Raw genomic sequence first — 13,853 nt, forward strand, 5'->3', positions numbered from 1 at the left:
AGGTAACAGATATGGTTGCAGTAAGTGAGAGGAGCACAATGTGAATGAAGGGGAAAGATCTCCATACCCAATCAAACTGTCATGGAATGACCATGTGCTAGAAAGACACTCTTCTGTTTCAAGTATTTGCAATAGGAAAAGGACTTTAAGCCAGGACACTAAGTCGGGTCAGCCGAGAGCTAGCATCAAGGCTAAATACTGCTCCATAGAAAGACGACACACTAAATGCCCATTTCTGTGTCAAGGGGGAGAAGATGATAGATCTGTCTTTAGAACTGAGAAGCAGAACAGCACTTGTGATAACTGCAGTTAAAATAATGGGTGAAAAAGCAATAAAAGGAATTGGAATAGCGGAGGAGCCTAGCGCGCATCCAAGATGGTCGCGTGAGCACAGGGCTCCCCGGACCCTCTCTGCTCCTCGGAATCTATCCTGAGAATATCCTGACGTGGCTTATGGAATCTGGGAGATAAAGACCAGCTGAGCATATATCTCTTTTCAAAACTCAAATCGGACCTGGGAATCCTGAGTTGTCGTCGTCGGAACTTTTGGGACCCACCCGACGGAGGTGACCGGGGTGAAGGTGACCCGAGGGGCCGGGCTGCAATTGAACAACAGCGGCTTCAGCGCGGTGCCAGCTGCCGACCCACCACTTTCGGTTTCGGTTTTGTACTTCAGGAGACCGGCAGGGGGGTGCGCTCGGGGTGGCGAGGTGCTTCCTGGGCCTCTGCATGAGGTTTTCTTTCACCTGCCACTAGAGTGCCTATCGCCTCGGACCCCCTATACCGACATTTTGTGGTCTTCTTGCTGGCGCCCTTACACCCTTTGATTGGAGGTCCCCTTGAGTGACCGTGTTCACATGGGGGGCAAAGGGGGTCCCGAGGGCCGCAAGACCAAGGCTTCCCTCCGCGGGGGAGTAGTCCAGAGCAATAACATGGACCGCTACACCCAGGGCAGGGGGCCCTCTGGCGCTGCTGGCCTCCCCTCGGATACTGCGGAGGGAGGCGCGACCGTCTCTACGGAACTATCCCTGCAGGACATTATGGGCGCCATTGACGGCATTAGGGAAACCATCGCGACGCAATATGAGGCCCTGGCCCGTAAGATTGACACTGTCGCGATTGATGTCACCCTGATCCGGGCCGACCTCTCCAAAACTAACGAGAGGGTCCAGGCTCTCGACACACGGACCTCTGCCCTTGGTGCGGAGGTGTCGGATCTGCGGACCGCGCTTGGAGACATCAGGGTGGTCAACGATCATATGGCCCGGCGGCTTGAAGACTTTGAGGGACGGGCCCGACGCAACAACATCCGCGTCATAGGTGTACCGGAGTCCTCCGACGGCCGCCCGGTTGACCTCGTGGTCGAGGAACTTATCACGAAACAGTTGTCTCCGGCTGGCCTAAGTAAGTTCTTTGCCGTGGAACGGGCCCATCGAGTTCCGGGCGGTCGGCCACGACCGGGGGCCCCCCCGAGGCCTATCGTGGCCAAACTGTTCTACTACAGGGACCGCGACGCCATTCTGCAGGCCTCACGGACCCACGGCCCGGTTCGTCATGAGAACTCGACCATCAATTTTTATCCGGACTTCACGCAACTGGTCCAGAAACAACGGATGGGATTCCAGGGGGTGAAGCGTCGTCTCCGCGAGCTGGGCCTAAAGTATTCGATGCTCTACCCTGCCAAACTCCGAGTGGAACATGGGGATCGGACAGCCTTTTTTGACTCTCCTGTGGCTGCAAGTGACTGGCTGGACTCTCTGCCGGACGGAGGTGGCCGTCCCGGACCCTCTGCGGGCACCGCGGGTGACGGGTCCCCTTTAGAGTGACTTTTGGTCCTTGATTTTGCTGTTTTGCACTGTACAGTCGGGTCTTATTTCATTTGCATATTGTGTTTTACCAGTACCAGTGAGGGGGGCGGGCGGGGACGGGTCCCTTACCTCCTCCGGGGTCTTTTTGTAGAATGGGGTTAGAGGGGCGACAGGCACACTGCAAGTTGGGGGGGTTTTTTGGCCCGCAGGGGTGCAGGGTGGGGGGAGTTGGTCCTGGGGTGGGGTTGGGGGGGTGGAGGGGTTGTTTTGCTGTGTGTTTTTTGTTTACAGGGCGAGGTACTGATTTTTGTTCACATTCGGGAACTGTGCTGCAGGCTGGGGGACCCTTGATCTATTTGGTGAGATGGGGGGGGACGGGTTGAGGCTTATGTCATGGAACGTCAATGGGTTGGGGGACCGTATCAAGCGGGGTGTAGTACTGCAATATTTGCGTCGTTTGACTCCTGATGTGGTGTTTCTCCAGGAGACGCACCTGGTTGGCAATGTTTGTCATGCAATGAACAGGGGGGGATACCGCCTCGTGGCCCATTCTGGTTTCACAACTGGTTCCAGGGGGGTGGGCATTCTCCTGCGAACCTCACTTCCGGTGGAGATCACTAAGATAGTCTCGGATGACAGAGGGCGCTATGTGTGTTTGATTGGGAGGTGGGAGGGGCAGCCCCTTGCCCTGGTTTCAGTTTATGTCCCCCCGGGTCTCCAGAACTCCACCTTCACTGACTTGGGTCGAATGCTGCTTGACCTTCCGGACGGCCTCCTGCTCATGGGCGGGGACTTTAATTCTGTGGTTTCGGGTGAACTGGATCGTCACCCACCAAGGACCCTCCCCGCTGCCCAGGCATGGTTGGGTGGGATGCTGGAGACCTTCGGCCTGGTGGATAGTTGGAGATTAATGCATCCGACCCAATGTCAATTCACCTTTCACTCGGGGGCGCATGGGAGTCTCTCTAGGTTAGACTATTTCCTTATGCCCGCGGCGCAGACGGGTCGGATTCGAGAGGTCAGGCATCTGGCGCGGGGTATCTCCGACCATTCTCCGCTGTGGCTTCTTTTTGACACCGGGCCGCGGTCTGCGGGGCGGATCGCTCCCATTAACCCATGGTACCTGCGAGACCCTACGACTCGTGACAGCCTGGTTAAGGCTATGGACCAATACTTCCTGGATAACGAGGGGTCGGTGTCGTCTGCAATGTCCCTGTGGGAAGCCTTTAAAACCGTGATCCGCGGACACGCCCTTTCCCAGATAGTGGTGGCTAAGAGGGTCAAGAGTGAGGCAGTGGTGAGGCTGGAGACTGACATCTTGGGGCTGGAGTCGGCCTTGGAGGCGACTGTCACTCCGGACGGGCTCCATGCCCTCAGCCTGAAACAGTTTGAATATAGGTCCCTGGTCACTGACGCGGCCAAAACTATGTATAGGGAGCAGCAGGGTCGACTGTACGATGCCGGGGACAAGGCGGGAAAGCTGATCGCGTGGCTGGACAGGAAGGAGAGAGCGAATCGTGTGGTCCCGGAGTTGCGTGCTGCGGATGGTGTGTGTGTGACGGAGCCTGACGAGATTGTGAAATGTTTTGCCGACCACCTCCGGGCTGTGTACTCCCCAGTGACTGACAGGGATGAGGACGACTCTCGCCTTCTGCTGCGGGATATCGCCTTGCCCGGCCTGTCCGTTGAGGACCGTGAGCGGCTGGACGCCCCCTTGTCGGCGGATGAAATAGCGACCGCGATCCGCTCCCTTCGCTCGGGCAAGGCTATGGGTCCCAACGGTCTGCCCATTGAGCTATATAAATTGCGCCCTGACAAGCTTGCGCCCTTCCTCAGTCGCATGTTCCGTGAGTCTCTGGCGGCGGGTTCCCTCCCGGCCGACCAGCGTTTGGCCACGATAGTCGTTATCCCCAAGGAGGACAAGCCGCGAGACCGCTGTACTTCTTACCGGCCTATTTCACTGCTAAATGCGGAGCCTAAGATCCTGGCGAAAGTCCTTGCCAATCGTCTGTTGAGCGTCGTGTGCGATCTTATTCATCCGGACCAATGCGGATTCATCCCGCATCGTAACACCGCTCTTAACTTGCGGCGTCTTCATGGCGCCCTTGCCAGGGCGGAGCTCCTCTCCGAACCGGCCGTGCTGGTTTCTTTGGATGCCACGATGGCTTTTGATACCATCGAGTGGCCATTCCTCTGGGCTGTCTTGGCTAAATTTGGCTTTGGGGAGGGATTTATTGGCTGGGTGAAGCTTCTTTACACCGGACCCATGGCTCAGGTGGTGGTGAATGGGCGGGTCTCTCGGCCCTTTGCCCTCGGCAGGGGCACGAGGCAGGGATGCCCGTTGTCCCCTTTGCTCTTTGCTCTCGCCCTGGAACCACTCGCGGCTTGGCTCCGCTGGGAGCCCTCGCTTAGAGGGATCCGGTGGGCCCCGGGCTTTGAAGATCGGGTGTCGCTGTATGCGGACGATATTCTCCTATATCTCACCTCACCGCGGCAGTCGCTCAACGTCCTATTTGACGTTCTGACTTCCTTTGGGAATAATTCGGGTCTCACGATCAATTGGTCTAAATCCTGTGTCTATCCGATCTCCGGTGGTCCTCCTCTCCTGCCGCCTCGGCTTCCGATCCAGGTATCTCTGAGCGGCTTTAAATACCTGGGGATATACGTTTCGCTGGATCCGGTGGCTCGCTATGAGCAGAATCTCCTGCGTCCGCTTCGGCGATTGCGAGAGGACACGGCCCGGTGGTGCAGGCTGCCCCTGTCCCCGCTGGGTCGGGCCGCGCTGTTCAAAATGATGTCCCTTCCCAGGTTCCTCTATGCACTCCAGAACTCCTTCGACGTCATCCCAGTGGCCTACTTTCGGGAGGTAGAGAGCCTGCAGAGGAGACTGGTGTGGGACGGGCGGGCGCGTATTGCTCTTGCTAAGCTTACTCTCCCCTGGTACGACGGGGGCATCGCGCTTCCCGACATCCGTAGGTATTATTGGGCCGCGCAGCTTTCGGCCATTAACCATGCCACGTATGCGCCTGGCCTGAATCCTGCGTATGAGATGGACAAGTTCCTGCTTCCCGGCGGGGACTATAACAGGGCGCTTTACTCCCGCTCGGCTGGCCGGGCCCTTACGGGTCCTACTAAGATTGCGGTGCGGACCTGGAGGGCTGCCACTGCGGCCACGGGCTGGAGTGAGCGACTGACATGTGCTACTCCTTTGTTTGCCTCCGAGCGCCTGGGGAGCCTCTGGACCACGAAGGGGTTTGACCAGTGGGATACGATTGGTATCAGCAAAGTGGGAGACCTGTGGCATAAGGGCGCGGTTAAGTCTTTCGCGGCTCTTCAGGCCGAATATGAGCTTACGGACAGGGAGTTCTTCCGCTATGCCCAGGTTCGACACGCCCTGCTCTCGGTCTTTGGAGAGGGGACCAAGAACCCGGTTTCCTCGCCCCTCGAGGACCGCATACTTGACGGACATGTCCCTGACAGTACCATTTCTTTAATCTATAAGAAACTGATTAATCATCGGGCTGACCTCTTGGTGTGCCTTCGGGAGGCTTGGACGGGGGATGGGGTGGAATTGGACGACGAGGACTGGCAGTCTGCACTGTCGTCCCCCAAGGAGGTCGCCATTCCAGCCCGTCTCCGGTTGGTACAGCTTAAGATTCTTCACCGGGTGTATGTGACGGGTCCTCGCTTGGTCTCGATGGGATACTCCGACGATGGGCTCTGTAAGCGGGGTTGTGGGCTCAGCGCCACCTTTCTTCATATCCTGTGGGAGTGCCGCGAGGTGACGGACTACTGGCGCCGGATACATACGGTTATGGGACAGGTCACTGGGGTTGTGCTGCTGCCGGAGGTGCGTCGCTGTGTCTTGAATGTGTGGGAGCCCAATGATTATAGCGCGGCTCAGATTCGGTGGGCGGCCCTGGGGAACATGATTGCCAAGAGAGATATAGCGCAGCTTTGGGGTGCCCAGCGGCCGCCCACCGTGTCAGTATGGAAGGAGAATATGGACTGGTGTATGTTCAGGGAGAAGACTGTGTATGTTGCCCGTGGTAAGCCGGGGGCATGGGGTAGAATCTGGGGGCAATGGAATGCATATCGCGGGGGTATCTGTACTCCCCCCCTGGTGGACACCGATATCGCCATGTCCCCCTGACCCTTGACGGTTCCGGGCACCTTTTGTAATGACTACATATGGACGTTCGTTTCCCTTGGCCCCCCCCCTCCCGTCCCCAGCTTCCCGATACTCCTTCCTTTTGCGTGCTGCTTAATGGTCTGAACTGGGGTTCCCCGGAGGACGCCTGATCTGCGCTGTTTGTCTTTATGCCTCGCCTTTTGTTTTTCTTTTAGTTTTTTGTGTTTGTTGGATTTAATTCTCCTGTTTCCTTGGACCTATCCGGAGTCATTACGGGGCCGAGCCCCGGGACCCGACGGAAGCTTTGATAAATGTATATTTCATTCTGTATTTAGCGGCCGGCCCTGGTGGTTGTAGGCCCGTGCTTGTAACCGAATTATTGTAAAATAAAACTTTAAAAAAAAAAAAAAAAAAAAAAAAAAAAAGGAATTGGAATAATAAAGAAAATGGGAGGGATTAGGAGTAGAAGATGAAAGAGTACTGTAAGGCTACAAAAAAGTAAAGAGGGTCAACAGGGGATGCAATATTTCCATCTACATATAACAATTTGAAGATATTTGTCAATTTGGTTTCATCCCTGGGACAATAGTTCATTTCAGAAAGATTGTTGAGCTCTGGATCATAAACTACTCGCAAACATGTTAAGCAAGTCTGATGTCCCCATAATTCCGTGAGAAAGAGAATTTATGTGAGATTTGTGACACTAATAGAACCATAAGATATGTTTCTCTGTTATGATATATACATTTAGCCTAGTTTTCAGAAAAAATTGCCTGTAGCTTTTTCCCACATGAAAACATTTTTTGAACTGCTCCAAAAGCAAAGCATTAATTCTGCATCTCATTTCAACCTTCTCATGCACACATACAAAGCAGTGCACATTAGCCACACCTACCTTACCAATTGGATTAACTTGCACATAGCTACCTGACCCTTCCACTCACCTGGACTCCTATCCGCACACATCCCCTGCATACGCAGAACCAGAGCCTGTGTCAGGGCCTTCTCCTACCTCTCTCCCAAAACTTGGAATGACCAATCCCTGCACATCAGAGCTGCCTCCTCAGTTCCTAAATTTTGCAAGAAACTGAACACCTGGCTCTTCTTTTAGCCTATCCCTGGGTCAGCCCATACAGCCACTGCTTCAGTGCCAGGATACCCACCTGGGTGAGTCGTGTGCTATACAAATACTTACTTGTACATTTTGATGAACATATTGTGTTTTAAGTGCAGTAGCAGCTGCTGCCACTAACACTTGGTGTGGCAGTGCGGGGGTGAGAATAATAAAAAAAAGAACTTACCTGCCGCTTCCAGACGCCACCTCGGTGCTCCTCTGCTCACCTCCCCACCCAATCCAGAAGCTGCTCTCATGCTATTACCCAGCATGAGAGAAGCTCCGGGATTCGTCTGAGCGGGCTAAAATGCCGCGCAGATAGGGACAGGGAGCATGTGCCTCTTCTCCCACCCGGCTGTGCAAGACAGCTGCGTTGGAGAAATGTAAGTGTGCATGTCTTTTTGGCCGTCCTAAGACTGCCGGCCAAACCGACATGCATCTGGCTGCTGCTGATGCAGAGCATGGTCCTGCCCCTCCCTAGACTCTGCGGACTTGGCTGAGTAAGTGAAAAATAAATGCCTTTCAACAGTGGGGCTACGCTCCTCTGTCATAATGGAGGAGCAGCCCTGTTTAAGTGAAATGTAACATGCATCATTCATATATGTACGGTACTTCCTTTGACAGAACTCTTAATGAGTTACTCCAGACCCTTCCTACCTCATTTGTCTCATCCATTCATGATGTTTGTAGCACGAAAACACATCCACTCCATATTAAAGTGGTAGCCACATTGGTTTATTTAGTGCTAGTAGTGTTTCACTAGCTCGCTGAATACTTTCTCAAAAACCTACTTTTAGCTTTGTTCTAAATATGATTTTTATATAATGCATGCTATGACATTTGAGATGTTTCTAGCCTGTAAATTAAAAGTGCTGCTATTGCATTTCCCAGTTTAATAGAATTGGATGCAACAACCTGGCATGGATGAATGGCTAAGTTGACGGAGTTGTTTTTAATAGCAGTAGTATGTCAAAGATTTACCTGTTTTGCTACTGGAAAATATGTTAATGTTTGCATTTTGTAATAGCTGTTCTTTTATACTTAAGGATACTATTATTGAGCGTTTGAAAAAACTTGGCGGAAACACCCCATTTAATTTGTTCATTAAGAAAGAATTGGAGCAACTCATGTCTCTCCTGTCCGAAGTGAGAAGAAATCTGCAGGTGAGTTATTCTGACTGTATACAGAAAACCATTGACAATGAAAGCAGGGATACAGTTCTCTTTCTGATTTTTAGGTCTGAGGCTAGCCAGTTGCAGCGTGAAGCAGTGTGTAAAATATTTATTTTATGCTTTCTCTCCTTACTCCTCTGATCGTACTGGGCCTTTTCCAATTAGACAATCTAAAGGGTTTCCATTACCACAGAGGCAGTGATCCTCTGATTAATCTTTCTCCGCTGATAGGAGGGGTGGAAATTAGGGTGACCAAACTCCACATTAGCTGTGCAATGAGGACCGTTAATTGACAGCCAACTCACAAATCAGATTTAGAGAGACTACTCTCAAGACCATGCTGTAGAAATAAAGAATAGCAACTGGAAGACCCAACCTCCTAAAGAAGTTAAGTCGAGTGAAGATTATACAAACCAAAAGCTAAGCAATTGCAACACAAAACAGCCAAAGTAATAACTGATGTTCTGTCAAAGCTTGCTGATTCTCCCTGGAGCGCATTTAAAACATTAGTCACTTTCAAAGTGGAAAAAATAACAGGACTCAATTATAGACTCAGACAGAATTTTAAGTAAATTTGGTGATTGTATTAAAGAATCAAAATAGGCACTTTCTGAAGGATTTCGATCAAGAATATCACAGCTTGCATTAAAGCACATAGTATTTAGGCAAATCTTTATTGAGTGATTATAAAATTCAGAGGTACAGCTCAGGTCCTACGGGAAAATGGGAAAGTTTCAGACTTAAAGTACATTAGGGGAGAGTGCATTAACATGAAGCTAAAGATATAATAGAAAAATTGGAAAATATAAATGGTTCAGCAAAGAGGTCCCAGGTTATCAGCTACTGATTTTAGCATCGAAAAAAGCCAAATTACAAGATCGATCAGCATAATATCCGGATCTCAAATAGGAAAAATCAGAATGGCGGTTGTTGCACCTCCTTTGGTGTTTCTTCCTTTATAGACTTTTAGCAATGTCCAGTGGCGTAGCACCATCGAAAAATGATCACATGTCCATGTTCACATCATGTCACCTGAGATGATTGATACATCTAGCTAGTTTCCCATGCTAGTCATGAGAAACAAATGTTTGTGAGTTCACACAGGCCTAACATTGGTAGAGAGAAAGTACAAAGTTGTGACTTACAGCCATAGCTGAATTTCTATTTCCACAGGAATATTTCAGAACATTGAAAACGCATTCAAGAATGTCAGGGTGTAGAAGTGTACAGGATAAATATGTAACAATTCACTTGCAAAGAATGATCCATTGTGTTATATCAGGGGAAAGGTCAGCACTAGAGAAAAGATATTTCATGAAGGCCTTTAAGTTAACATTGCACGTTTAAATGAAAGAAGCTCTGACTTTACTTCAAATATAATGAAATTAAATCAATTCAAATTTCCTTCTACTAAAATAGTTTCTAATATTTCATAAACTATAAAGTCTCTAGTATCAATTTGCAAAATCTCATGCCTGTACTTCATTGCTACACTTTTTTGCACCGACTTTTCTAACTGCTGCATTTTCAGCAAAAAGCATAAAAAGCACTAGGCCACTTTACATAGCATCACAATTTTCATCAATATACGTCTATAAGCAACATACACATTAGAATTTATCTCACCCCGTTTATGTGAATTAGTGTTATCTTATAAATGTGTTTTCTTCATCTCATGTTTTAAAGCATGCTTTTACAGTGCCTCTACTATACTTGTCTCTGTTTCATGTGTCACTGTGTCTCATATTTGCAACGTGTACTTTCAACCTTTCATGTCCTCTGTGTATAAATGTGTTGTGTATTATAATTTTTAAAATCATGCTGGATCACAGTATACCTTTGACAATGAAAGCAGGGATACAGTTCTACTTTTGATTTTTAGGTCTGATGTTAGCCAAGATTATTTAAATTGAATAAAAATATACAAACCTATACATGCTTACATACCAGGTCTTTAAGTCAGCCCTCATTATCCACTGGCCTGTTATAGTTTCATTCATATGGTTCCTTTCTGTGTGAGCGATAAAATACTTCCAAAGCACAATGTCACCACCTACACAGAAAATAGCCTTCTTCAGTGCCAGGGACCGGTGGCCAACATGTTTTAAAAAAAAATGTTTTTTACTTGTACTGATTTTAAAAATGTTGTGATGGTTAGCAGCACCCCGGGCGCAGCTACTGGACCCTGTCCGTCACTTGTAGTGTACCGCATGTCACATGGACTCTGCAAGCATCACCCATCTTTGAATGTGCTTTAAAACCTCCAAGAGATGGCTACCTGTGTATATTCTGGCGGGTGCATGCACATGTGGGCAGCAATCTTTGAACGGACATTAGAACCATTCAAAGATGGCTATCTCTTCATAAGCAGATGGCAATTCTTCAGTGTTTTTTACTTTTGTAGAATGCTTTGTTAGATGGGCCCCCGGGCATGCACGTGCATAAACCGTTATCTTTGACTGGTTCTTACAAAAGTAAAAACTTTTACTTCAAAGATGGGAATTCAAAGATGGCCACCTCTGCCTGTGCAAGCTTGCACCTGCAGGGGTGGCCATCTTTCATTAATTTTTTTAAAGCTTCGTGACAAAACCACTTTCAAGATGGCTGCCCCCGCACACACTATCTCAGATTAAACCTCTTGAATGTGGTTACAATTTATTTACATTGGTGGAAATGGAAGGAATTCAATATTCATTCTAGCCTCTTCCCCTCCAGTGTCCCCTTCCACACTTATTATGAGTAGGCCCTCAAAATCAACATCTCTCGCTGACTCCTGCCACCTGTTTCTTTCTTCCACTTCGCCTTGCCACTCTGTGATCACTCTCCTACATCCATTTGTTTGCCCTGCCAGCAGCCTAATTTGATTTGATTTGATTTGATTTGATTATTTGTAGAGCGTGACTGTCACTCCGGAGGGAGGATCCTGGCGCTATGCGGAGAGTGTAAGGGGACAGAAGAAGACAAGAAAGCAAGATGTGTATCAGTTAAATTAGTGAGAGGCAGAATGCATCAGTGGACCCAAAGATCCAGGTCTTCAGGACTTTCCTGAAATGTGTTTCTGAATTGGTCAGCCTCAGTTGGATTGGCATGAGGTTCCATGCACTGGTTCCTAGGACTGCCAGAGTTTTTACTCCTTTTCTTTAAAGCCTGTAAATAGGAGGCTTAAGTAAATTAGCTGAGTAGGATCTAAGGGTCAGTGGTGTAAGGGGAGAATCTGGCCGATAAATATTTTGGTCCCGAGTTTATGAAGGTTCTAAAAGTGATCAGCAGTACCTTAAACAAAATCCTTTTATGAATGGGCAGCCAATGTAAGGTCTTGAAGGCTGCCGAAGCCGATGATTTACAAGCCAGTTTTAGCACTAGACGTGCTGCTGCATGTTGCACCATCTGTAGTTTATATAATACTTGTTTATTGGTTCCTGCAAGTAAACTGTTGCAGTAGTCTAATCTGGATAGTATAAGAGCCATCACCACTGCCTTCCTCGCTGAGAAGGGAATGTAGTCAAAGAGTTTTCTAAGACAATGAGGCTAAAAGCACATCCCTGCAACTGCAAGAGCTTGTGGCAGAATTGAGAGGGAAGTATCAAAATTTTACCCCCAGGTTCTTAGCCACTTCCACTGTATTAGGGGGGCCAGAGCATCATCTGGCCACCACTGGATTGGCTTGAAGAGATTGTCCTTCCCTATTAGCAAAGTTCTAAGTTTTATCAGAGTTGCATTTAAGATGATTGTCCTTCATCCAACTAATAAACTCTGTGAGGCATAGCTTTATGTTAACTTCTGCTTTATCATCGTCTTTGTCTAAGGACAGGATCAGTTGTGTGTCATCTGTGTAGGATGAAGTAGCGATATTAAAGGAGGATATCTGAAAGAGACTATTAGTTATATATTCCTTACCTTAGAATTACCACCAGGCGTCAGACTGGATCTGTAGAATTTTTCTTTAGCAATACCCAAGCGCGTCGGTAGGTGGCGTCAGTCGACTCTGCGTTCGTCGTTGGCGTCGTGGTCACCGGAATGACGTCGCGACATCAACTTAGATTCCGCCAGACTGGCGTCGGCCAAAGCCGGTAACGGCGCCGTGAGGTACCTTTTACCGTTGTTCATCCCTGGCGTTCCTTTTCGCCCTGAGTGGCAGCAAGGTGAGGATAAGGAGGACTGGGAGGGGTCTGTTGACCCTTTTGACAGACCAGCTAGAGGGGCCAGACTGGAGAGAGGAATTGGGTGAAGCCAGTGGTCTTGATACATCCCCAGACCCTGGTATGCTTTCTCCCCTACCGTGGCCACGGAGGAGGGAGCCTCTTACGCTGTGGTGTTGCATAGGGTGGCTGAGGCCTTGGGCCTTGATCTTTCTACGGTGGCAGTCAGGGCTAACCTCCTGACTGAGGTGCTTCTGCCGGCAGCAGCCTCTTCCGAGCCCCTGCTACCTTTCAATGAGGCCCTCGCGGACATCCTACTGGGCACTTGGTCCAAGCCCAGCACAGGGGCTCCTGTGGACAGGATGATTGCCCAACACCACTGCCTGACATCAGGTGACCCACTTTTCCTCTCCCAACACCCTACCCCAGAGAGCTTGGTGGTCCAAGCCTGAACCTTAAAAGGCGCGTTCCCTACTGCTCCCCCAGATAGGGAATCCAAGAAGCTGGACCATCTTGGGAAGACGATGTTTCTTCCGCCAACTTAGGACTGCGGTCGGTGAACACAGAATGCCTCTTGGGCCATTATTCCCACTCCGTGTAGGATACGGTCATCCAAGTGCTGCCGCAGTCCCCGGAGGAGGCCTGGACTGAACTCTCCCGTGCACTTGTCGAGGGTAGAGACACAGCAAAGTTCGCCATCCGCTGTGGTCTGGACACCGCCGACACACTGGACAGGACGATTTCTACGTCGGTAGCCCTGAGACACTACGCCAGGCTAAGGTCCACTGGCTTCTCCAGGAATGTCCAATCAACCCTTCTGGACATGCCCTTTGATGGCCGTCACCTGTTTGGTGACAAGGCGCTTCAAGGACTCTAGGGCTACGGCCAGATCCTTGGGCCTCGCTACCACCTCGCGCCCTGTGCAATCTGCTTCTTGCCCCTTTTGTGGCTACAGAAGGGGTGCCCCACCACATTCCACCCAGGACCACTGGCCGGCGCGAGCTGCTCAGCTTTGGCGTGGCCGGGGACGTGGGACCCAGCGCCAGGGGTCTGGGGGCCAGCGGGCGGGCCAGTCCACCAGTGCCCTCTCTGCAGAAGTCTCTAAGTCTCCCTAGTCTGACCGTTGCCAACGGGTGGCAGGATCCGCCATCACCTCCTCCACTGGCACAACATCACTTCGGACAAGTGGGTTTTTGCAGATAGTCCAAAGGGTTACCCCCACCCGTCCCTCCATGCCACCAACTTCCCTGTCAGCAAGTTATGGCTCTCTTGGCTATCAAGCGAGTCCCTGTGCCAGAAGTAAGTCGTGGTTACTATTCCCATTACTTTCTGGTGCCCAAGAAGGACAAAGGCCTACGTCCTATCTTAGACCTCAGGGGCGTCAACCGCTTCCTCCGGAAGGAGAAGTTCAAAATGTTGACATTGGCTCAGGTGTTGTCTGCTCTCGACCCTGGAGACTGGATGGGAGCGTTGGACTTGCAGGACACG

The 13,853-nt window shown here is 50.1% G+C and overlaps 1 protein-coding gene across 1 annotated transcript in view; it reads left to right on the plus strand.

Moving 5' to 3' along the window:
• Window positions 1-13,853, plus strand: part of LOC146817397 (dynein axonemal heavy chain 5-like) — a 1,608,734-nt gene that overhangs the window by 1,561,898 nt on the left and 32,983 nt on the right. The window contains exon 103 of the mRNA XM_085609634.1: window positions 8,101-8,217. Within this exon, the coding sequence (XP_085465760.1) occupies window positions 8,101-8,217 (117 nt within the window). The remainder of the gene's footprint in view (window positions 1-8,100; window positions 8,218-13,853) is intronic.

This window comes from Triturus cristatus, chromosome 6 (genome assembly GCF_964204655.1).
Source record: "Triturus cristatus chromosome 6, aTriCri1.1, whole genome shotgun sequence".
In the NCBI taxonomy this organism is placed as follows: Eukaryota; Metazoa; Chordata; class Amphibia; order Caudata; family Salamandridae; genus Triturus; species Triturus cristatus.